This window comes from Bison bison, unplaced genomic scaffold, assembly GCF_000754665.1.
Source record: "Bison bison bison isolate TAMUID 2011002044 unplaced genomic scaffold, Bison_UMD1.0 scf7180017864499, whole genome shotgun sequence".
Taxonomy (NCBI): Eukaryota; Metazoa; Chordata; class Mammalia; order Artiodactyla; family Bovidae; genus Bison; species Bison bison.
This window is the reverse complement of record NW_011495058.1, coordinates 528,752-555,947: the sequence shown is the minus strand read 5'-3', so window position 1 is coordinate 555,947 and position 27,196 is coordinate 528,752. Positions and strand designations below refer to the sequence as shown.

Sequence of the window (27,196 nt, the reverse complement as noted above, 5' to 3'; positions counted from 1 at the left end):
ATCTTAAAACACCTAAGTATTCTCTTGGTAACTAAGCTTACTCTGGTTTGTTCTGCTAAATCAAGTATGTTTTGTCTACTTAACAATTTATGTATACCTCAGTTCAGTTCAGTTCAGTCGCTCAGTCGCGTCCGACTCTTTGTGATATGTATACCTGAACTACTGTAAATTTAAATCAACTGTGTACCACATGCATGTTTGCTCAGTCTTGTTCAGCTCTTTGCAACCCCAATGGCCTGTAGCCTGCAAGGCTACTCTGTCCATAGAATTTTCCAGGCAAGAATACTGGAGTGGGTTGCCATTTCTTATTCCAGGGGATCTTCCCAAGCCAGACACTGAATCCATGTCTCCGGCATTGGCAGGAAGATTCTCTACCACAGTGCCACCTGGGAAGCCCAAGTTAACTATACTTCAATTAAAAAAATAATAATAAAATGCTTAGTGAAAAGTTCTACCCCAGTTGTTAGCCATTTTTTTTAGACCATTGATTCTCTTACACTAAAGGTATACGTGGGTCAACACATTGAGAGAAATAGTAGAAGGGATTTAGAGTATTCTGTTTCCCTAGTATATGAGCACAAATGAAAGGTTAGAGTGGGATCTGATATTCCAGGTAGAAATCAAGTTCACCTAATCCTGACATTCTAAAGTAATAAGCTTACACAAAGCCACTCCCCAGTGTCCCTGAAGGCCATGCCCAAATACGAACTCTCTCATTAAACTTTCTAAGAAATCCCAGCCATCCTTTCTACCTTGGTGTTCTAAAGCACCAACATTTGTCTGGTTTTATTATGTTTTTCATAGACATCTCCCACCCCAATGGCCTCTAAACCCCTAAAATTAGCAACCAGGCATTTTCCACATTTGTGATTCTTACAGTGAAAATGATATTATCTGGTACATCAAAGGTGTAAATAAATCCAAAATGAATGAGAAATTAAAGACAGTACATAAAATTTTTGGATCATAGGTATAATGTAGGAGTTTTCTCTCAATTTACTTTATTAACACCATATGCTAACTTCCATTTGCAGTCGAACTTTCATATCATAGAAGAGCAAAGAATGACCCTGTGATGATGAAAATATGGAATAATTCATCTTCTCTTTACCTCAGGTAGACAGAGTATGGAGGCCGTTGAGAGCATGTTTAAATTGTGTGCAAGGTACTTGCACACCCCATACCTTAGTTTCCTCTTCTATAAATTCTTGGCAAAATTAGATGTTCCTGGGGGCTTCCCTGGTGGCTCAGATGGTAAAGAATCCACCTGCAATGTAGAAGACCTGGGTTGGATCCCTGGGTTGAGAAGATCCCCTCGAGTAGGACATGGCAACTCCAGTATTCTTGCCTGGAGAATCTCTTGGACAGAGAAGCCTGGCGGGCTACAGTCCCTGGGATCACAAAGAGTTGGACACTGAATGACTGAGCACATCACACAGCTGTGGGAAAGAGGGCAGGAGAATAACAATTGTATGTGGGTTCTGAAAGAAGATATGAGGGAAGCTCTAAATTTCAGCTAGAGATGAAAATTATTAATATGTGTGATTAATGAACAGAAAAGGGACATGCATGCTCGAGTTGGGGAGCAGACAGAATGGGGTGGTTCTTACAATTTGCAGAGACCCATGCCTCTGAAGTAAGAAGTATATGCCAACATTTAGTCATGAACCAAAAAAGATATTGAAGAAATGGTAACCATGCTAATGAAAGAAATAAAGATTAATGGCAAGAAGAATAACAGGGAGGTAAAAGATTGCTTAGGGAAAAAAATAGCTAATTGGCAGTACTCATTTCAAAATAAACTATATTCTGCTTCTTATACCCACACAAAAATGAAATCAAACTTGCCAAAAGGAATTTGCCAATTGTCAAAGCAAAAAATTGGCAGCTCTAATTATACTTGCTACAAATGAACAAAATGAATACTCTCCATGAATCACATTCAAAGCTGTCTAAAATCCTGAGTAGCATCCTAATAGTTGGATAGTCTATATTTGATTATTTTTTATAGCCTGACTTGCTTTCACAACAGACTCGAGTCATCTAAAAGAAATTTGTAAATTAAAACAAAAAATTTAAAACAATGAGGGTTAAATAAAATAAAAATAAAAGCTAGACCAGGAATAGGAGATAAGTAGGGGTGGGAACATCATCCTGCTTTGAAGGTCAGCATCAATCCTTCTCACTCTGGGAAGCCAGAGATTGGTCTTTAGGTTTCCTAACAGTCGAAGAAGAAAGGGAATATAGTTCATGATACAACTCTCTTTATCTCTCAAGGTAATTACATTATCATTTTTTCAGAAGGTAACATTTAAATTTTAGGTATCAAATTTAAATGAAAGAAGTGTTCACTTTTGATTCAGTATATGCTATTAGGGGGGATTCCCTAGTAGCTCAGACAGCAAAGAATCTGCCTGCAATGAGGGAGACCTGAGTTCAATCCCTGGGTTGGGAAGATCCCTGGGGGAGGGTATGGCAACCCACTCCAGTATTCTTGCCTGGAGAATCCCCATGGACAGAGGAGCCTGGGGGGCTACAGTCCATGGGGCTGCAAAGAGTCAGACACGCCTGAAACAACAAAGCACAGCACAGATGTTCTTGACTAGATGCTTACATGACACAGGGTAATAACCAATTAATGGTATTTAGTCTGTTCTACTTGTCTTACAAAGACAAAAGGACATTGGGAGATTGTTTCTTCAGAAACATCCGGTTCCAGCGCATAAAGGTGCGTGCTGAGAAAAATAGCAGAAGTAATTTAGAGTGTTCTAAAGTGAAAGGTTAGAAAGAAATTTTAAAACAAAATTCTATAATCTGATATTCCCTGTAGAAATCAAATTCAGCTAATTGCATGCAAGGTACAGAGCTAATCCATGCTTTGGTTTCCTCTTCTATAAACTGTGGACAAAAAGAAGAGAAAATGTCTGGGATTTCCAGGTCCACCATCCAGCTGAGTTGCCAGTGTACTTTGGCCCTTTAATACCATTGACATTCTGATTTCCCAGGGCACCATGGAAACCAGAATAGAACACAGGGCACCTGAGAGCACCCAAGATACTGGCAGTTGCAACAGTGATGGAGCCAGTGGGGGGACCTCGAGGACAGGTAAAAGGGAGAGGCACTAGAAGAAAGAAAGAAATGTTAAGTTGACTTGCAGGGAAGAGAAAAAGATGGGTAAGAACACTAAGTCAAAAGTAACAGCATTTTATATCTCACCCCTACAACAACAACAAAAGAAAAAAAAAGCCATTTCTGAGGTCTATTAATAGGAGCTTAAAAAGAAGAACTCAAACTACTTACTTCAAAAGTTCACTCTAATTATCCAAGCAATACTATTAACTTTCACTGTACTGAGTAAAGGTTAAAGAAGCCAGTTACTAGTTAAAAGATCCCCAGATTTTTAAAAATTTATTGATCAGTTAAATGTATAAATTGAGGAATTATCGTAAAAGATATCCTTTAAAATTTTTGACCAAAAAGAATCTATTTACCATTAGATAAATGAAAAGACATTTTAATGCAATGCCAAGGCTACTGTTAGTATCAGCAGATACATTCATCTTTGTGTGTGTGTATATATGGTTCAAGATGGGGAGAAAAACATTCTATAAATTAAAAAAAAATAATAATAATGTAAACATTGACACAGTGAACTTATTCTAGATTAAGCTCTATCTTCTTCCTACCACCCAGTTTGTTGGAGAGTTTCTTCCTAGGATATGAGTGTTAGTTATCTCATTGTAAATTTTAAAACAAAATTCTATAATTTGATTCTTGTTTCAACAGTCTCTTTTATTTCAAAGACACTATTTATTGATAACACTTGGAAGCATTTGAACAACTAAATTTTTTTTTTTTTTTGTCACAAGAAACAAAAATGAGTTTATCACCAAAGAAGTAGCCTGGTAATGTAACTATTTTAGTAAGCTAAAAACTGGAATCATCTGGCAGAATAAATAAGACTCATCATGTCCTTCGGAACCCATCCCCGAAAGACCAACAAAAAGAATTTGCCACTGGAATCTCTAATGCCACAAGTTCCACGTAGCAATTACTTGCAATTTCAGGAAGAAAAGCAAAGACTACAACTAAAGAAATTCCTTCTTCATAGGATGTTCCTAGTGGCCAGGATAACAGCAAACATAGAAAAAAAAGATATTGCTGACTACTACGAACAGTTGTTTCAGTCAATTTTGAAACGTCACCTGGGAGAAGCAGTGACAGGACTGCTGCTCATATATCCTACTTCCATTCTGCATATCCTGGAGTCCTCCAGTGGTACTTTTTACCAAATTCTCTTAGATTACCTGAGCCATAAAAAGGATGAAATGGAATTTTTTATCCAAGGAATGAAGATTATCGTCATGTCCCACAATATCCCAACAAGGCTCTTTATGCAGTGGCATGTTTCAGTAATAAAAGCGCCGGTCATGTATCTAGATGATGTGACACAGACACAGTCCCTACAAGAGGTCATGACGGAATTTCTCATCCAAACACACAAGCTAGCACTTCACCTTTTTAAGACTGTGAAAGTGAGCCCTAAAGGACCAGGAGACAGTTTGCACCAAGCTGCACCTGAATTACTCCTCCCAGAACAAATAATAAAGTACTTGTGCAACTCTGCAGAATTAATGGACCCGGAAGGTTTTATAAACATGTACAATAAACCCATACATGTCACCTTAGATTCTGAGGTGGTATGGCCCGCTCCTTCCCGTTTCTAGGATGAAGAGAGATGATGTGGTCAATGTGGTCAAATCTCTTAAGGAATGTATGCTACTTAAATAAAAGGAAAATATGCCTAAAGTTCCCTCCTTAAAAAAGAAACAACATGGAGACCTACACAAAGGTAATAGATTAATCTTTAAAAAATATGTTGAGTTAAACTTGAAAATTTATCTGGTCTAATATTAAATTCAACACATTATTTTCAACAGTGAAGGGTTTTCTTAAGGTTATAAGTTTCTCAAAGGCTTATATCATATTGATGGAAAAACTTAATTTTTTAATGAAAAATGGAGATGAAAGAGGCCAAACGCTAGATTCAGATTCTCATTCATTCTCTCAACCATCAATGAGAAGCTGTCACCACACAGTAATGTGTTCTAAGAGTATACTATTTCAGGGAAAAATACAACCCTTCAGTTGGTTGCAACCTAAAGTTGGAGGCAAATATGTGTAAAATGAAATATGGCATATGATATGATATGTGATTGTTATTACAGTAGCAGTATGTAGGAAAGGCTGTAACAGCACAAGTGAGGGAGTAATTTCTATATATATGATCCCTGAACTCAGAACACAAAACCTAAACTTTCAAAATAGTTTCAAACTCTCATATTCTGGATGACATAATCAAGAATATCAAGGCAATTATAAAGCTAAAGAACACAATAGTTTTTTGAAATGACTAGAAAATACACTGTCAGAAAGCACTGAATTCTTTCATGCAAATCATTTACTGAGCACCATTCACAGGACAGACATTTATGACAGGGATAATGTTAGGATGATTCCTCCCTTGGAAAGTCTTTGTAAGATAACAAATTGGTTATTTTTCCATTTAATTCCTAGATAGCAATTAATTTTTAAATTAAGTATTTCTTTCTGGCTGTGTTGGGTCTTCATTGCTGCTCGGGCTTTTCTCTAGTTGCGTGGAATGGGGGCTACTCTCTAGTTATAATATGCAGGCTTCTCATTGAGGTGGCCTCTCTTTTTGCAGAGCACAGGCTCTAGGGCATGGGAGTTTCAGCAGTTGTGGTTCCTGGGCTGTAGAGTGTGGGCTCAGTAGTTGTGGTGCACAGGCCTACTTGCCCTGTGCCATGTGGGATTTTCCAGGACCAGGGATCAAACAAACCCTTGTCTCCTACCTTGGCAGGCAGATTCTTTACCACTGAGCCACCGGGGAAGTCCCCATTTACTAAGTTCAAAACAATTTTTTTAAAGCATTGATTGTAACTTCATTGTAGCTGGGGAAGGGTCAACATACTTGTTTAATATAGCTTGAATGAACAGCACAGAAATTTTGTGTAATTATGGGACAGTCAGAAAGTTAATAAATATGTATTGGCAACTGGAACCAAAACCCCAAGTCAAACTACAAATTAGACAACAAAGGGTTAAGGGGTTTTGAAAGGTTCAAGTTTGTTTTATTTGTTTGTTTCTAGTTGCTAAGTTGTTTCCAACTCTTCTGCAACCCCATGTACTGTAGCCCACCAAGCTCCTTTGTCAATGGGATTTTCCAGGCAACAATATTGGAGTGGGTTGCCATTTCCTTCTCCGTGGATAGCAATTAATTATATGCAATTCCTATACAACTTACTTCAAGTTGGTCTCCCCCTTCCTTTACTAAGGTTAATGCTTTTTTGCACTATTTAAAATTTTCTACTTTAAGCAATTAAACAACATAAATGTCTTACTACTTCAGTGATTTATTTATCCCCAGATTGCTTCAATATCCTATGAAACAGACTTTGGACTGAATAGAGGAAATACTGTTATATCATTTTAGTTTCTTTTTTTACTGTTTATTTCAGTCACTTTTTGGGAAAAAAAGCCATTTCAGTACTCACCTCAGATTTGTCATTATGCAGAAAATATCATAATTTGTTCCATATCAGAATCAAATTTCAGGAAAGACAATTCCTATTTTTTAATTTAGTAAAATAGATTTAGAAAAAGAATGGCATTTTTCACTTTAAGCTGAACTTGAAGTTCCTTTCATTTAAATTTAAGAACAAAAACTATATTTTAGAGAAAGAAAACTCTTCAAATTAAGAAAGAATACATAATTTATAAATGTTTTATCAATGTGGTAAATATTAAACACCTAATATACATCAATGTGATTTTTACTCTTTGAACTATGAGAAGTCACCTATTAGATACTGTTTACTTGATAAAATGAGTTTAGAGTAAAAGCTTTCCAGGCCTCCCCCCACCCCCCAAAAAAACAAAACAAAACAAAACAAAAAAACAGAAGAAAGAAATATAAGTGAAGAAAGGAAGAGAGGTAGGGAGGAAAAAAGAAAGCGAGTATGTTTCAGTCTTAGTCTTTGAATGTATGTGAGGAAGAGGTTTTGAAGGGCAGGTGAGTATATTTAGGAGAACGGATACAAGCAAAAGCAGGAAAGAGAAAATGACCCATAAATGTTCATTGGAGCAGATGAATCCATTTAACAGGGTAAATTTTGTTTGGGAACAATATTTTCTAAAGTGAATAGAAGTAGTTTACAAGTAAAACTACATATCTGAGTATAAAAAGTACGGCACATTGTATTTTCAAAAAAAAAAAAAGACCACTGCAATATATCTCACCCAATATGCTCTTACAATAATGACCTTAAACACTTCTCATCTCATGGTGGGTTCTGAATCCCTTCTCCTTGAAATCAGGTAGACCTTTGTGACTGCCTAGACCAACACTACAACAGAAGTGATCCAATGTGATCTCCAAGGTCTTAAAATTGCCTTGCACTTTGCCTTGATCACTTGAATGGATCACCTAAAATATGCTGTGAGCAATCCAAGCAGGTTTCTAGATAACATCCCCAGCTGAGCCTCCAGCCAACAGCCAGTATCACCACTAGACATGTGACTGAGTGAACCTTCAGATAATTCCAGACTCTAGGCTCCCAGCCAACCCTGGATTTCAAGCCAGAGCAGCTGACACCTTGTGGGGGAGCAGAGTAGAGATGGACTGTTCCCACTGGGCCCTGTCTAAACTGATCTGTGAACAACAGAAATTCTTGTGTTGACTCCAGCTACCAAGTTTTGAGTGGATGTTTATAATAGCAGCATGGAACACCAATATATAACAGGAATAATTTTATATGTATATTTTATTTATATATATGTGTATATATATGCATTTTTATATATTTGTTTATTTAGATATGTACATATTTATTTATTCATTCATGTATGCAACTAATATTTTGTAAATATTTACTAGGGGACCAAGCACTGTGCTAGTTACTGGGTATAGAAGCAGAAGTAAGATGTGTGTAATTGTAAGGAAATTATAACCCTCATTGGGGTGAGAATTACTTCATGAGACTTCCTAGCATAGACCTTTTATTGATCTATAATACTTTCTGGTGTGAAACATATTGACAGAAACTTAATTCATCTAGTCAAAGAAAAACATAAAAAACCTGAGTCATTTTTGAAAGAAGTTATAGAAAATTTCTAAATGAAAACACTGATTTACTTAGTAGACTATTATGTCATATTTAAAGGATTTTTGAAGTATCAATTGTGAAAACTGGAATATAAGCACAAAGTGAGCATAAATAAAACTACTTATTTGTTAAGTGAACATTTTAGAATGAGTTTATTCATATGAAAGTAGTTACCTTTAGGAGAGTTTAAACTCATTTCAGTAACAGCATTATTACTAAAAACATTGTGTGACTCTTTTATGACAGATAAGTTAAGGAGGTTTATAAATCAAAGGGAGTTAAAATATCTTAGTGATATCTAGTTTTTTGGACCCCAAATAATATATGTTCCAATTTGACCTGCTTCCTTAATAGTTCAGTTGATAAAGAATCTGCCTACAATGCAGGAGAACCCAGTTTGATTCCTGGGTCAGGAAGTCTGCTGGAGAAGGGATAGGCTACCCACTCCAGTATTCTTGGGCTTCCTTTGTGGCTCAGCTGGTAAAGAATCTGCCTGCAACATGGGAGAGCTGGGTACAATCCCTGCATTGGGAAGATCCTGAAGGGAATGGCTACCTACTTCAGTATTCTGGCCTGGAGAACTCCATGGAGGATATAATCCATGGGATCACAAAGAGTCAGACATGACTGAGCCACTTTCACTTAAAATTCAACCTTCATTCATAGAAAGACTTATTTTTAAATATTGAACTCCCTCTCAAAGGAAAATCTGCTGACACTGAACATATTAAAAGGGCATGACACTGCCTTCAAGGGGAAGCACAAATAGGTTTTCCAATAACAGCTGCATTATTGAAAGCCCTATAGAGCTCACCAATATCATATCTTCAAAGGGGACAATACTCATTTAGCTGTGTCTGTTTCAGTATAATGATAAAACGCAGAAATACTATACTCATATCTTAACAAATGTAATTTAATTTGATCAAGTCCAAAAATGTAGCTCATTAAAAATTAGAAAGTCTCATAAGATAATTTTCACCCCTAATGAGGATTAGTTTCTTTACAATTACACTTTACATAAAACCAGGGCACAGAAATTAAACTGAAAAGAAAATGAGCATTTAAATACTGAACATACAATGTTCACTGGCAATATAACAATGACCATGTAACATGTACTCATATATATTCAAGGAACATATGACATTTATATGGCCAGCACCATTCTAGTCCATTTGTTTTGATACCTATAACTTTACAACAGAGTGACAGGTTGACTTTCTTCTTGTTTCAGTATAACCAAGGACTTTCAGAAAGATTATAGTTTTCTTGAAGGACAACTGAAATAATGTTATTTGGAAGGAAAAACCCTCCCAGGGTGAATTTTAAAATTCATACTGTCTTCATTTTAATTAAAGAAGCATCTGGATTCCTTCCTGGAGAATTATTGCTTAATACAAAGAGATTCTTACATTCAGTGACTTTATCATAACTTTAACACCACAACACATTTCAATTCAGTGAAACCTATCTCTAGCAGAGAACTCCCCAAACTTCTATGAGGAAGTGGAAATGGTATTAAGCTGAATACCCACTGAAAATAGCAAGTACTTTAAGGCTATTTTACAGTTGTAGTGACTTAATGTAGAATTAGAGTTCTCCCCCTTGTGGTCAATTATGTAAATTTCCAGATTACCTGCTGATAGGATTTATACAATAAACATAGTGCAGAGTTTTCAAGAAAATATAAAGACAAAACCCCAAAGGTACCTGTCAAATGTCTGTTCTACCCATCCCCCTGACCCTTCACTGTTTTGCAGAAAAAGACATTAAGCGTTTGGCTCACAGTAAAAGCAATAGTTGGTAACACTAGTCCCCTATCTCCACTTCATCACTTTAAATAATTAACTGTAGCCAGGCACTTAGTCATGGTTAGTGTCTAGATTTGACTCTAAGTGCTAGTGGCGCTAGTGGTAAAGAACCTGGTACCAACGCAAGGGACTTAAGAGATGTGTGTTCGATCCCTGGGTCGGGAAGATCCCCTGGAGGAGAGCACAGCAACCCACTACAGCATTCTTGCCTGGAGAAGCCCATGGACAGAAGAGTCTGGCAGGCTGCAGTCCAGAGGATCACAAAGAGTCAGACACCAATGAAGTGATTTAACCCAAACACAGCTCTCTTCACTACTATGCCACACCCCTTCTGTGCTCCAGCCCTCACATAATGCCTTTTCTAAATATCTGACTGACATCTCCATCGCCACATGTTCTGGATAGAATTCATCATTCCTTGTCTCTATTATTCCTTCAGTGTGCTCCCTGCATTCCCCATTACTGTAAAATGGACACTCTCCATACAGTTGCTAAGTCAGAACTTGAAAGTGAAAGCCGTTCAGTTGTGTCTGACTCTTTACAACCCCATGGACTGTATACTCCGTGGAATTCTCCAGGCCAGAATACTGGAGTGGGTAGCCTTTCCCTTCTCCACGGGATCTTCCCAACCCAGGGATCTAACCCAGGTCTCCCGCATTGCAGGCAGATTCTTTACCAGCTGAGCCACAGGGAAATCCAAGAATACTGAAGTGTGTAGCCTCTCCCTTCACCAGTGGATCTTCAGGACCCAGGAAACAAAATGGGTCTCATCCATTGCAGGTGGATTCTTTACCAACTGAGCTATCAGAGAAGCCAAAAAAAAAAAAAAAATCAGAACTTGAGTGTTGTCCTAACTTCCTCCCTTCCTTTTCATCTCACTGACAGGCAATCAATCCAAGCCCCACTCATTTTTTCCCACAGTGTTTCCTGTCTGGCCTTGTTTTTGTGACATCCTTAGGGATCTCCCTCACTCCAATCTTTTCCTCCTTTCTGTCTTTCTACTCTGTGTAGTTTGTCTATCAAAGTTAACGGCAGTATAGCAGAAGAGGTAGAGAACCCACCTACGGCATTGGACTGCTGTATTGAAAGTTGGATCTGAAAGTTTGTAGAGCCGTTAATTTGCTTCTTTACCTTTTTGCACCTCAGTTTTCTCATATGCAAAGTGAGTGTGATAAATAGTACCTACACTATAATATTGGTTATGGATACTGCATGAAATAATGGTGTAAAGATCCTGCTGCTGCTGCTAAGTCGCTTCAGTCGTGTCTGACTCTGCGTGACCCCAGAGACGGCAGCCCACCAGGCTCCTCCATCCCTGGGATTCTCCAGGCAAGAACACTGGAGTGGGTTGCCATTTCCTTCTCCAATGCAGGAAAGTGAAAAGTGAAAGTGAAGTTGCTCAGTCGTGTCTGACTCTTAGCAACCCCATGGACTGCAGCCTACCAGGCTCCTCCATCCATGGGATTTTCCAGGCAAGAGTACTGGAGTAGGGTGCCATTGCCTTCTCCAATAAAGATCCTAGCATACAGTAAGTAATAATAAACATTATTCCTCTGATCAAAATTCTTCAATGGCTTCCATTTCATCAAGATAAAAAGCAAAATTCTAAAATGATCTCCAAAGCCTTGATTCTCTGATCTTTGCTTACTAAGTGACCCACCCTCATCTGTAACCACCATTATCTTTCTCACACTTTGTTCTCTAAAGATTTCCTAATATTTTCATGCTTTTTGTCTTTAACTTCCTTCCTCACTTCTCTTAGCAAAATTCTGCTTATTGATTAAATCTTATTTCTTCTGTGAAGCCTGGCAAGTTCAAGATACTCTTTTCTGTCTTCATCGTACATGATCCTCAACCACATTTTGGCAAGTCTTCTGTCTTATTGCTGCTGTTTAATTTTATATTCATTTCCCAACAACTTGTAAACAATAATCATGAGATTTTTTTGATATTTGTATCTTTAGCTCCTCATTTTTAAAAGAAGTCATTAAAATATCTGTAAGAATTTCTCCATAAGGTTAATTCTACTTTTATCAAAATGGTTATGAAATCTCAATATATTAAAATTTCCTATCTGACCCATCAGGGTTTGGCCATTGTTCATGAAGCTCTCTAAAATAGCAAGTCTAAACATGGTGACACCTTCTCTGAAATCTTCAGTTTTAAGCACACAATAATTTCTTCCACCCAAATTTGGAAGGATACTAGGAATATATTCTGGGAGTGATTCAGTCGAATTTTTGTTTTTATATAACACTACCCATTGAAAAAAAGAGCTCATTCCCAATTCACTTGATTAAAAATACTTTCTGAATAAGGTACTAGTAAGGTATATGACCTTTATTCCATATTTAAGAGTGACTTATTTATGTTCTTTAAGTCCTTTTTTCAGTATCTATACTTATCTGTTGTTTGAAACATATGCTTGATAAGACTAAAATTTATATCTGTATTTGCTTGAAAGTGAAAGTGAAGTCACTCAGTTGTGTCCGACTCTTTGCAACTCCGTGGACTGTAGCCTACCAGGCTTCTCCGTCCATGGGATTCTCCAGGCAAGAATACTGGAGTGCGTTGCCATTTCCTTCTCCAGGGGATCTTCCTGACGCCGGGATAGAACCAGGGTCTCCTGTATTGGAGGCAGACGCTTTAACCTCTGAGCCACCAGGGAAGCCTTTGCTTAGGTTATTATAAAAGTATAAATTTGATTCCATTTTAACTATGTAATTTGCATTTCTGATCTGTTTTTATAATATTCAGCTATTTTTAAGGATTTTTTTAAAAACAAGACATTAAATGTAAAGTGTTGATTTATGAAGGGAAAAATAAATGTCTGAGTACTGAATATATTTACATTTTTACCAAAATCCATACTAATGTAATGATCTCCTCTCAGGGATCTCTCTGACTCAAGTCTCACCCTTCTTCTCCCTCCCTTCCCAGTTTATATTCTACTTTGCATTTTGAAATAAAAAATAATAGACTACTCAACAAGATGGTACATTTTACCATAGACAAAAACTACACACCTTGTAACATTTTAATTCTTTGATTCTTCACTTTCAGTCCTATAAAGTGACAGTTCTTAAGCACATACCTTATTCTCACCAAAATCAAAATTAAAAAAAAAAAAAAGAACATTAAAGCAAGATGACTGATCTCTTCCATGTACTCTTATTATGTGCTCTTGAACAACTGATTTTTTCCTTCAGGGATCTCTGCTCATCTACACTGTAGAATCTACAGGCATCACAAAGAAAGCACATGAGCCCTTGAACTTATCCAAAAATATGGGCAAAAGGAAAGACTATGTTAACTTACAGTCAGTCAGAGGGTAGGATTAAGTATTTTTATTGAAACTGAAATCTAATGTCTAAATGGATGACTAATTCACCCTATCAGAGAGTATTTGTGGTGAAATACCAACATCTTCATTTTTTAAAAAAAATCTATCTTATTGCATCCATTTAAATGAAAAGATGAATGGGAATTTGAAAAGTCAGGAATTGATATATGAGATTATGACATCTAAATATTAACTGTGGTAGCACTGTGGAGTCAGAAGATACAGTGAAGAGTGGGACATTTTTATTTAAGGTTGATGAGAAGTCACTGAAGATTTTAAGCAGAGCATAATCAGATTGGTTTGGCTGCTGAGTGGAGAGTGAGCTGGCAGGGGACATGGTGGTGCAGATAGACTCCTTAGCAGGTTGTAACAAATTTTCTGGCAGGAGAAGATAATAGCCTGGACTAGATTAACGACAGTGAAAATGGATCCAGGAGACCAATTTGATAGCTAATCAAGAGGTAAATGAACATAGGTTATGAGGGAGAGAAAAGTGTCAAATACATTAGTTTTTATAGTTTTTTCAACAGGATAGTACTATTCCTGAGTTACGAAATATACAAGGAGTATAGACTTTGTAGGAAAATATTGTCCTTTTAATTAGTGACATATAACCACATCAGACTGGAACAATCTTTGATATTTCCATTATTAATATCTTTGGATGAACTTTAGAGCATATGCATTATATTAAATCTGACACATGCATTATTTTAAATCTGATACTTTGTTGAAATAGATAAATAGTAAGATATGTTTTCTGATATAAGTAAGTAACTTCTAGAAAAGAAAAGTGAATGAAAGCAGTGTAGTAAATTAAAAAAAAAAAGCTGAAGAAGAAATTATCCCCCAAATTACCCTGCATTCTAATATTCACCACCACAGCTCCCCTTAATCTTATATTTAGTGGATCCAAAAATAAACAGCCCTTAATGAGCTTAATGCCTTCCCTTATTCAAATAAATGTCACTGCAAACATTTAATTCAATAATTATTGATTGCCTTCTATAGATGCAGTCATGTGTTAGGAGCCATGTAAGCCACAAACATAAAAGGTTCCATAGAGTCCTCTCCAGATTCATTGGTACACCATTTACTCCATTTGCAATAAACATTTAAGTGAAAACGTATCCTTTGGCATTATCGTAAAATGACTTGCCTCTTGCTTTTGTCATACAATGAGTTTTATTCTCTCTCTGCATTTGTCATTCAGCAAGCATGAACTGAAAAACTGTGTCAGACCATTTGTCAGTCATGGGGGCTCAGGGGTGCAATGTAATCACAAGCAAATACATATCATTTCTACCTTAGAGAGTACACAGTCTCTGCCTCCCACTACCCCAAACACATAAAAGAAAATGAAACAATTATGATAATTGTTATCATAGTGGGTATACAAATTGCAGTTGTTTCCTTTCCTAACTTTACCTAGTTTAAAGGATCAGGGGATGCTTCTGAGGGGGAAAAAAAATAGAAGGATTTCTGAAAGTTAAATAGAAGTGAGCCAAATTAAAGGCAAGGAGTAGGAGGGGAGTGTTCCTGGCAGAGGATATACATTCATATTTATGGGCAAGAAGAGTCATAGTGTGCTAGAAGAATGGAAAGAATTTCAGTAAGTGAAGACGTGAAATATGAAGGGAAATCACAAGAGATGAGACTAGATAGTAGTTAGTCACGCATGCATGTGCGCGTGCTAAGTCGCTTCAGTCGTGTCTGACCCTGCGACCATATGGACCACGGTGCACAAGGCTTCTCTATCCATGGGATTCTTCAGGCAAGAACACTGGAGTGGGTTGCCATGCCCTTCTCCAGGGGATCTTTCCAACCCAGGAATCAAACCCGTGTCTCCTATGTCTTCTGCATTGACAGGTGGGTTTTTAAGCTCCACCTGGGAAGCCTTTAGTATTTGGGCAATGGAGCAAATTATACAGACACTTAAAGTTACATACAGAGAAGGCAATGGCACCCCACTCCAGTACTCTTGCCTGGAAAATCCCATGGATGGAGGAGCCTGGTAGGCTGCAGTCCATGAGGTCACTAAGAGTCAGACACGACTGAATGACTTCACTTTCGCTTTTCACTTTAATGCATTAGAGAAAGAAATAACAACCCACTCTATTGTTCTTACCTGGAGAATTTCAGGGACAGAGGAGCCTGGTAGGAGGCCATCTATGGGGTCGCACAGAGTTGGACACAACTGAAGCGACTTAGCAGCAGCAGGAGCAAAGTTACATAATCACCATGATTTTTTCTCAAGTGAAACAGGATACAGACACAGTTTAATCAAAAAAGTGCACTGATTAGAAATGCATTAGAGAAGGACCACTTGGAATTGAGAGAAGAGCCTGGAAGTGAACTAGAGAACTAGCCAGGATAGATATACTAATTAGGAGACCATTACAGTATTTAAGGAAAGAAATGATAGGAAATCTAAGATAATGATGGGAAATGCAAAGATAATGGCAAGAAGAATAGGAAGAGGAAGCAAAAATCAAGAGATCATATCTTGATACTTGACTGAAAGAAGAAAGCGTGAAAAACATCAAAGACAAAAAGCAATTGACAGGTGGTGGTGCCACGCTCTGAGACAATAATACTGGAAGAGAAGCAAGCTGTAGTCGCACAGAGTGTAAGATGAAGTTTTCCATTTGGAATATGTTGAATTTGAGGTGTATGAGAAACATCAATATTAAACTCTCAATAAGAGAAATAGATACATTGTCCTGAAGCTCAGGAGATGGGTCATGCTTGGAGACAGAGATTTGAAAATCACAAAGACAATGACTGATGCTTCAAGAGTAATACTATCATCTGGTACAAGTATACAGAGTGCAAGGGAAGAGAGCCTACTTCAAAATCCCAAGGAAGGCAAAGGACGGAAGAATATGGACTCACAAAGAAGCCTAAGAGGTCATTGTTTAAATTGCCCAGAAGCAGACAAAAGAAGAGCAGAAGAGGGCAGTAGTGTCATGGATGCCAAAGGAAAATAACATTTCCTAAAGAAGAGAGTACTTATCAGCATCAACTACTGTCCCAAAGTCAAGTGAGAAACGGACTAAAAAAGTAGATTTTATGACAAGGAGGTCATTGGTGACTTGGAAAGAGTGACTTACATAGTTTAGGAGGCAAAAGAAGGATGCCCCAGGCTCAGGAGTGAGTATTAGGTGAAAATATAGACTAAGTATACACAACATTTCTAAAGGCTTGGGTGTTGAGTTGTCAGTAAATTTGTAGCATCAAATGAGGAATATAATAGCCCTTTTTAAAAATCTTTTTTGTTAAAAGGAAGACCACCGATTTATTCAGGTTTCAAGGAAAGAATCTGTGATTTTATGTGACATGGCCCAAGGGGTAAAAAGCTCTATTCAGTTTCAAAATGCAAAAATACAGTATTGTACCATCAAGGTCCTCAAGTGACTCTTTATACAGTTCTGGACAAGAAATTTTGCTCAATAAACATTTGGGTTAGATAAAGAATTGCACTAGTTTCTAGAAAAAACCTAGCTGCACAGAAAGCGACTTTAGAATATGTGTGAACTCTGATGTTAGAACTCAAAGTTTGGATATTTTATTGGTATTTCTGAAACTAAGTCCACCTTAAATCAAGTTCCCTTGTCAAGTTTATGATTAATCTCTATTCCCTTTCTTGTCTGACCCCTGTTCCTGTCAAGATCTATGAGTTTCAAAGAAAAGGGGGGATTGAAACCAAGCAGAACCCTGAAAGACAGTCCCAAGTAAATATGCCTTTCTGTTTATAGAAAAAAGGCTTTAGAGTCCTAGAACTTCGCTCAGTTCCAAAGAAGAGATCCAAACTGTGAAGTGAGGGAACTCAACATTAAAGAGAAAGCAAGTGCAACATAATCTTTCCCGTGATAATTAGCTTAAGCCAATGCCTTGATTAATGACCCCAAACTGACAAGGTAACACCCTGTGGCTTCAACCAGCTGGCCCCAAGCAGACCTAAAAATAGGGTCACTTGAGAATTGAAACTCCTGAACCATCATATAGGCCCTAAACAGATAACAGAATGCCTCAGCTACTGTCTCTACTCTCTTCTAGAGGAAAGTGGAAGGATCACTAGATCAAACTAGGATCAAGTAGAATAACCACCATCACGGGGGGCAAAGGAAGTTACAAAGTGCTGCCAGAAAGTCTGCAGCATCTTATCTGAACTCAGGATTACAAAGACCTTCTCCTCCCCATTTGCCTTTAACAATCTTGCACCCTAGTCAGTCAGCAAGATGGATTTGAGATCAATCTGGGTCTCCCATCTTCCACGCTGGTGCCTCTGTGATTAATAAACCTTTTTCTGCTTGAAACTCTGATGTTCCCATTGGTTTGGCCTCACTGTGCTTTGGGCAAATGGACTTGGGTTCAACAACCATTTCCATGGTCAAACTTTATAGTTGATTGCAGATTATGTGCTTTATCTACTTTATGGATCAAGCACTTTGCATCTGTAAATTTTGCTCTGAAATCTGGCCCTTATCCAGATTGCTTCCTTTTTCGCCCAGTCAGAGCATGCTAAGAAATTGCAAATTACAATCAAATCCCAATTTTCCAAACTAATGAATTTAAAGAGCAATAATGCATAATCCAAAATGATGGTGCATTCATGAACCATTTATCTCTGTAATGTATATTCATTAAACTTGACTCTAAGTACATTTCATATGGCATTCACAACAAAATGATAAAGCATTTCAACTGAAATGATTCAAGGAGACTTGCAAGGTTTTCCAGATTCTCTATTTCTGCTTCCTACTACATCCTATCACTTCTCTCACATTTCATGCTTAGGTGCCCCAGAAAAATGAACATACCACGATTTTTAGGATGAAGATGTTTCATCTTCTCCTTGCAACATTTCCTTATCATTGCCACTATTTTTACAGCTATGTCCCTCTTTCTCTCTCTAAAAAGTATCATTCAAAAAAGTAAATAGTCCATAAGAGGAATGGTATGGGGAGGGAGGAGGGAGGAGGGTTCAGGATGGGGAACACATGTATACCTGTGGCGGATTCATTTTGATATTTGGCAAAACTAATACAATTATGTAAAGTTTAAAAATAAAATAAAATTTAAAAAAATGAAAAAAAAAAAGTAAATAGTAAAATGAACCCATATATCAATTACCCACCATGAACAAAGACCAACACCTTTTAAAAATCTATAGTTTGTTGGGAGTTTCCTAGTGGTCAAGTGGTTAGGATTCTGGGCTTTCACTCCTGTGATCTGGATTCAATCTCTGGTCTGAGAGTTGAGATCCCACAAGTCAGGTAAGTGTAGCAAAAAAGAAAAAAAATCTACTGCTTATCAAGAACATGACTATTTTCTCTCTAAGATAATATAGGTTAAGAAAACACATGACTGCTATATATATATAATAGATAACCAATAAGAACCTACTATATAGCACAGGGATTTGTACTTAGTACCTTGTAATAACCTATGAAGGAAAAGAATCTGAAAAATATATATATATGTATGTATAATTGAATTATTTTGATACACACCTGAAATTAATACAACATTGTAAACAACTATACTTCAATTTAAAAAAAAATCAAGAAAACAACCCCCTCTCAAAAGAAAGCACGTCAATACTAGAGTTATAAGGAGCTAATTAAATATTGTCCATCCCAGCCTAAGTCTCTCAGTAAGGAAAATGAGCAAGTAGGGACTTAATAAAGCACAGAACTGACTGATAATAAAGCAAGAACTAGACATTGTCCACACCTATCTTACTCCCTCTGGTGAAATCAAGACTACAGCTCTTCTGTCTTATTCTTGGAACACAATATTTCTCCAAATCCACATAACAATAAGTATTACTTTCTACAGTCATACGAAGCACAAATAATATGCAAAAATGTAAAGTATTTAAAGTTTGATACATTAGTCACATGATTATTGAGTTGAATTTTGAGGGGTGGACAGCTCAGTGATCAGTTGTAAGAAACAAAGAAGGTTCTTACCTTGGATGTTTTTTAACCAGGATGTCACCCAAGAATGTACTCAATATCTATGTTTATTAGAAAGATGGGCTTCCCTAATAGCTCATTGGCGAAGAATCTGCCTGCAATGAAGGAGACCCCGGTTCGATTACTGGGTCAGGAAGATCCGCTGGAGAGGGATAGGCTACCCACTCCAGTATTCTTGGGCTTCCCTTGTGGCTCAGTGGGTAAAGCAAGAAGAGAGACCTGGGTTTGATCCCTGGGTTGGGAAGATCCCTGGAGAAGGGAAAGGCTACCCACTCCAGTATTCTGGCCTGAAGAATTCCATGGACTGAAGTCCATGGGGTTGCAAAGAGTAGGACATGACTGAGCAACTTTCACTTTCACTTTCTTTCACTTTCATTAGAAAGATAAGATGATTTTTATAAAGGGATGACTTCAGTGGTTCCTGTATTATTTTCACCACATACAAGGGAAGGTAATTATGGGTTTGACATTTTCAGTTTTGACCTTCAAATACAAATACAAGGTTTTAGAAACTGAAAATTTAAGGCTTTCATATAGCATTAACTTGAAAAGAGTTGTGATGGTTTCCTCAAGGGTCCTCTTGTCCATAAAAACCTCTTTGGAGGATAATTCTTCGGAGGACCACTCACCCATGTCTGTTGCTAAAGATGTCTACTCAGAGTATTTTAATTATGTCAGGGGAGCTGGAAACCCACAGTTTCAGGTTGACATGTTCTACTAACAGAAGTGTCATTTCTTATCTTTGGCACTACTTTGTTCTTCTTGCTAATATTAACCAAACGATAGTTGTATAAGCACAAGTAATTAGTCTACAAATGATAATAAGACAATGTTTTCCCCATTGTATTTTTAAAAGACATCAAAATATCTCTTTAATGAAGATGCCTCTCAGTTGACTAGTAGGAATAAAATGCTTGCATAAATAGAATTATGTGCATTTTCAGAATATAATCACAGACATAGAGACATCACTGTGTATATTCATGCATGCATATTAAGCCCCTTCAGTCTTGTCCAACCCTTTGTAACACTATGGATTGTAGCTCGCAAGCTCCTCTGTCCATGGGATTCTCAGACTCAACTGAAATGACTTAACACATACAAGAGAAACCCAAACAAGAGAAACCAATTAATATTCATAAAATTGCTTTAAATCATGTTGGAGAATCAGATTTAACTATCAAAGTTCAATACCATAGTACAAGAAAGGCTTTGTATGAATAATGCAGATCATTTATCTACCAATTATGTCCTCCTCACCTCTACTGACTCCCATATCAGATGTTCTGAGTATGGGTCACAACTGTGGGACTCTGTTATCCACCCCTTCTCCTAATCTCTCTCCTTCTGTATACACACAACAGACAGGCTGGACTAGTAGTATCTACCAGGAGCAGAGAAATCCCATGTGTATGGCAGCAAATGATGAAGCTGAAGTCAGAAGCAGAGATGAGATGCCTAAGAATAGCAGAGAAACAAAAGCACTTCAGCTCCTGATTCCATTCTCCAGCCCTAGCTGAGACCTGGCAGCATTTCCTAGGCCTGAATCTTTCCAATAATCTTTTCTTTTGCTCAAGTCAATTGAAGTGGTGTTGGTGGGGTGGGGGGTCGGGGTGGGGAATGTATATCTGTTTCCCTCTTGAAGCAAACAATTCCTTAGCAGCCTGAGAAATATTTGTCAAAGCAACCTACTGACACACAGGGCAAGGGGTTCTCAGTTTCGTATTAGAAGATTCATGTTCAAATCTCCTAATTTCTGCTGGCTGACTGCAACCTTGAGAAAATTATATAACTTCTCTGGGCCTCTGTTTTGTCACCTATAAATTGAATGAGCACCCAAATATTCAATGAGATAAAATGCATAAGAAAATAACCAGCAGCTCAATAAATGTTATTTTAGAGAGTGCTCTGCAAATTTGCCATTTCCATACAGCAAATTTGCCAGTTATGACAATAAGCTTTGTGACAAGGGCATGAGATGGTTTGAATTCTGACCCACAGCCTTGGGATACTTCAGGAATGTTGGGCCAGTTAGCCAAGTTGTTGTTATATAATGCTTTCATAGCAAGAGTCAGGTGGTCTAGACACATTTTAGAAAACCTTCCAGCAGGGTGAACCACAGGATAAGCGCTCTAGCAGGTTTTTGCTGCTGCTTTTAATATCATAGGAAGAATTTGAGCTACCCTTTGATAAATGCTCAAATACCAATTCAGAAAACTGTAGCCCTGATCAGTTAATTAACTTTTATTAATGTGTTGTGAATGCCCAATTTATATTATTTACTAATAATGAGAACATTAAAAATATCACAAACCATTGTAATTAAATGGTTTAATACACGTAAAAAGAAATTTTCTTATTATTTCAAGAATCTCAAATTCTAGTAAGATGAAAATGAACTTATGTTGGTTTTAGGGGGGTTTGTGTCCATTATGTTTCTAACAAGAAATTGGCTACTTAATCATATGTACCTGATAGAAATAAGGTAATAACCCCACTGTGCCTTGTTACCTGACATATAAAATTGATGGTTAATATTCACACCTATGAGCAGAATTGAAGGCAGAAGGAGAAGAGAACTACAGAGGATGAGATAGTTGGATGGCAGCACTGATTCAAGGGACATAAACTTGGGCAGGGCAAACTCCAAGAGCTGATGGGGGACAGGGAGGCCTGGCATGCTGCAGTCCATGTATTAGCAAAGGGTCAGACAGGACTTGGCAACTGAACAACAACAACTACATGAGCAGAATTAGTGTAGGACAAAATCAGAAAACTACATAATAGGAGTGGAAGCAACACATACATTTTAATTTCCTTCTATGGACAGATAATTTGGGGGTTTCACCTTGAAAAATTATGTTATTTTCAATTATTTATGTGAGATAAAATTTCTGGAAAGTCCCTCATTTTGAATTACTATGCATTCTTAGTGTCTTTGGGTTCTTGAAAAGTACTTTATAGTTTTGTGTAATTGACAATAACAAGAGTTTAAGTCAGAACATTTATTAATTACACTTACACATTGGCCTGCCTCCTGAGAAATTTGTATGGAGGTCAAGAAGCAATAGTTAGAACTGGACATGGAACATTAGACTGGTTCCAAATAGGAAAAGGAGTACGTCAAGGCTGTATATTGTCACCCTGCTTATTTAACTTATAAGCAGAGTACATCATGAGAAATGTTGGGCTGGATGAAGCACAAGCTGGAATCAAGATTGCTGGGAGAAATATCAATAACCTAAGATATGCAGATGACACCATCCGTATGGCAGAAAGCAAAGAACTAGAGAGCCCCTTGATGAAAGTGAAAGAGGAGAGTGAAAAAGTTGACTTAAAGCTCAACATTCAGAAAACTAAGACCATGGCATCCGGTCCCATCACTTCATGGCAAATAGATGGGGGAAAAATGGAAACAGTGAGATACATTATTTTGGGGGGCTCCAAAATCACTGCAGATGGTGACTGCAGCCATGAAATTAAAAGATGCTTGCTCCGTGGAAGAAAAGCTGTGAGCAACCTAGACAAGATATTAAAAAGCAGAGATATTACTTTGCCAACAAAGATTCATCTAGTCAAAGCTATGGTTTTTCCAGTAGTCATGTATCGATGTGAGAGTTGTACTATAAAGAAAGCTGAGCACCAAAGAATTGATACTTTAGAACTGTGGTGTTGGAGAGACTCTTGAAAGTCCCTTGGACTGTAAGGAGATCCAACCAGTCCATCCTAAAAGAAATCAGTCCTGAATATTCATTGGAAAGACTGATGCTGAAGCTGAAACTCCAATATTTTGGCCACCTGATGCAAAGAACTGACTCATTTGAAAAGACCCTGATGCTGTAAAAGATTGAAGGCAGGAGAAGGGGATGACAGAAGATGAAACGGTTGGATGGCATCACCAACTCTATGGACATGAGTTTGAGTAAGCTCCAGGAGTTGGTGATGGACAGGAACGTCTGGTGTGCTGCAGTCCATGGGGTCACAAAGTGCTGGACACGACTGAGCGACTGAACTGAACCGAACTGAATACATTGCTGTTCAAATGAATGTTTTGTCAAAATTTAATTTTTCCATATGTGTAGTTACTCAAAATGTTACATTTACTTCAAGTTAATATTTTCACTTTTAGCCAATCTAATCAACTAAGATTGAATGAATGCATAAAGAAATGACCAAGGGGTTACAGGTTTATTAAGTGCCTACTAAGCCCCAAACCCTGCAGCATCCAAGTGCCATTATTTATCTGGATGAAGAAGACACATATCGTACTGCCAGGAGACTCAAGGAAAGAGAAACAAGCATGTGAGCCAACAATTAAAACACAATTCTGTTTTAAGAAGGGAATGTGAAAACTGTCATGGTCGCATGACAGTCAAATGGTTTCACACTTGAGATTAGCTTCTGAAGATACAGAGTCCTAATACAACTCTCTCCCCCTCAGTAGCTGTAAAATGTGGAGGTACGTCTCATTTGCAAACAGAATAGTGACACCATCTTAAGATTGTTTTACAAATTAAATAAGACAATGTGTGAAAGGTGTATTTGGGAACAGTATGTCTGATGTAGAGTGAGTGCTCCTGATCTGTTACTATCTCTATGTACTGGGCATTAGAGAGGTGTTTTGAATTCCAGGCAAACACTACAGAGGATCCCTAAGAGTTACCAGTGGAGGAGAGCAGAATGAGCAAGTCATAAAACCTTCCTGAGTGCTGGCCTCTGAAGTTCTAAACCACAAGGGTATTTGCAAGTCCACACTGGTTTGATAATTTTACAAAATGTTAATATATAAAACAAACTCATGGGCTGCTTGTTTAAACTATACATCCAGGCCTGACTCAAGGTACATTGATTCTTTAAATCTGCAGCTTAATCCCCTTTAGACAATAACCAATGAAGATGAGCTCTTAAGGCCATTCTAGCTTGATTTTGCCAGGCCATTCTGTCACTGAAGCTGAAGCTCCAATACTTTGGCCACCTGATGCAAAGAGCTGACTCATTGGAAAAGACACTGATGCTGGGAAACATTAAAGGCAAAAGGAGAAGTGGGTGGCAGAGGATGAGATGGTTAGATAACATCACTGACTCAATGGACATGAATCTGAGCAAACTCTAGGAAATAGTGGAGGACAGAGGAGCCTGGCATGCTGCAGTTCATGGAGTTGCAAAGAGTCAGACCTGACTTAGTGACTGAACAACAACAACAAGCTTGATTTTTACTACAATTAACTCAGTTGCCGTATTTGACATGCAATTTATTTTCCCTCTTAATCTTCCAGAATCAGGACAAAGTAACATACATACACCAAAGATTCTCATTACTGATTGCATTTAAATCAGACAAATTGATGGTTTTCCTCTAGAATACTCACAATATTTTAATGCTAATTATTGAAAAATGAATCAAAGATGAGAAAAGTCCACTTCCAAAACATATATCATACAAGTTTATTTGTCTAATGTGTGCTTTCCATTCTAGACTGTAAATTCCATAACAGATAACATGGGGACTCATTCATATCAATAACTTCACTATCACAATGCCAGACACAGTTAAACAAGAATTATTTTCAGGAAAATGTAAAATACTTCCATGCCAGGAAATTGGAGTGGTAGGAAAGATGGAAGGGATAGAATGGAGAAATAGTTAGGAGCTAAAATGAGCAGATGTACTAATCTGATGAGGGATTAAAGAAAAATATTCTCAAAATTCAAGCCTAGACTGTTCAGTGATGTCCCCAGCCAAGAAAGCATGCACTCAGTAGAAGATTAACTTCATTTTAGATATTATATGTTTAAGATATCTATGGGAGATAATGACTAGTGGATAACCACAGATGTCTATGAATCTAAAATTCTGTATTGTGGTAAACAGAATAATGGTCCCATAGACGCCCATAATTTAATTCTCAGAACCTGTGAATACTATCTTCACGTCAAAAGGGACTTTGCAGATGTGATTAAAACTTTAAAACTAAGACCCTTCAGATGAGGAGAGGAGATTGGGTTGTCCAGGTGGGCCCAATATAATCCCCAAAATCCTTTAAAGCATAGAGTTTTTTCTAGCTACAGAGAATCAGAGAGATGGCAGCCAGAGAAAAACTTGCTGGCTTTGAAAATAGAGATGGGAAGCCATGATCCGGGGAACATAGGCAAATTCTAGAAACTGGAAGAGACAAATGAATTGGTTCTTCTTTAAAGACTCCTGAAGGAAAAGCAGCCCTGGCTATACCTCGATTTTATCCCAGTGAGACCTCTGTGGGAATTCTACAGAACTGAAGAATAATAAATTTGTGTTGTTTGAAGCCACTAAGTTTGTGGTAATTTATTACAGCAGCAATAGAAAACTAATACACATAAAATCTGGGGTGAACATATACATCCTTCAGATTTCTATATAAAAATATAGTATAATTTCCTCTATTATTTAATGTCCCCCCTCTTACTTTCTGCAATCTTGAAGTAAGTGATGTAAATGTAATGCTGGGTATTTCTCTGTTGCCAGTCAGTTCTATCCTAACCATTCCTCTCTCCCTAGGAACTGGGACACAAACATTGTGTATCCCATAACTCCTTGCCAGTTGGTTTCTGGTTAGGTCTGCCAATGGAAAGAGCAAGCCTAATCAGAAAAGGATGAGAGTGGAAGTTAGCAAAAGGAAGGAAGCCATGATTTTCGTCCTTGGCTCTGTCTCCTGACACCTTGCACTTAGCACTCAAAGGTTCTAGCAGTGGTGGCAGCAGCCTCAGACAACTGCCAGCCTCTGCAGTAGGAGCACAGTGGTGCCAGCAGCCAGCAGTTGTAGATACGAGTCACTCAGGCAGCAAATCCACCAGCACCAGTGGGGTTGTCAGCTCTTGGATGACTGCAGAGCAGTGGCGACATGGTGTCAGAAGCAGAATCACAACCAGAGAAAGGCTTGTAGGGTTTAGGCACCACTTTCCCCTTTGTTTCTCCAGCCCTAGGAGCTGCAGTGATTTCCTATAGTTACTAACCTCTTGGTAGTAGCATCTTCCCTTTTCTCTCCCTCAGCCTTTTCAACACATTCATAAACAAATCCTTGCATTGTATTCCCTCTGTTTGAAAGGCTGAGAATGTTTTTTTTTCCCCCTAAGAGGAGAATATATGTGCATAAAAGCTTATACCTACACAAAGACTTTAATATTTGCTGATAAAGCAACATAGAACATAGATATGTACAACCTTTATTTACCTAATATGTCTTCACTTCAAATAGTTTACTATTAAAGCAGGTTGTTCCTGGGGAGAGAAAATAATGGAAGGGAAAATCACATGATTGGTCCATCAGAATTTTCAAAGGAAGTGAAATAAAGATATTTAAACAGTAAGAGTATGAATGCTTATCATCACAGAGTTAGTAGTTTTAGATTAAATATCTATCTCTATAGAAAAGAAGAGGAAAATTACACATGGCAGCAAGATCATAAAAACAATTCATGTTAACGCAATTCACTTTGATGAAAACAAGAAAAATGGAAAAACAACTTCAAATGTATCATTGTCTTGAATTAAAGCTGTATCAGGAAAGCAGGGCATACTGGGCATTTTCATGATAAAAGTTGTGAAAGCACAGGGCTTCTACTTGCAACAGTTCTTTTAAACAGAAAGCTAACCAGCCTGCACTTGTCTTCCAAGAAAACACAGCTACAGTAAAGAGCCATCTTAAAGGACCATTCAAAACAGCAACAGTTTCAACAAGTTGTTTGAGTGCTGACTTCCCAGTCTGTGCTTAAAACAGTTCAAGGGGTCAAGGAAACCTGTTTATAACAGAACAAGCCACGTGCTATAGGAGTAACCATCAACTGCCTTTCATTGCACACTTAGTATATACCTAACACTTTGCTAAGAATTTA

The 27,196-nt window shown here is 37.7% G+C and overlaps 2 protein-coding genes across 2 annotated transcripts in view; one reads left to right on the top strand and one right to left on the bottom strand.

Annotated features, from left to right (window-relative positions):
* The window catches only part of ZNF804B (zinc finger protein 804B), a 575,409-nt gene that overhangs the window by 530,129 nt on the left and 18,084 nt on the right, over positions 1–27,196 (bottom strand). The window lies entirely within an intron of this gene.
* Positions 3,063–4,727, top strand: LOC104980348 (chromosome unknown open reading frame, human C7orf62). Its single transcript, XM_010829000.1, has 2 exons — positions 3,063–3,105; positions 3,870–4,727. Exon 2 carries the CDS (start codon positions 3,969–3,971, stop codon positions 4,725–4,727), a length of 759 nt encoding a protein of 252 aa, XP_010827302.1. The 5' UTR covers positions 3,063–3,105; positions 3,870–3,968.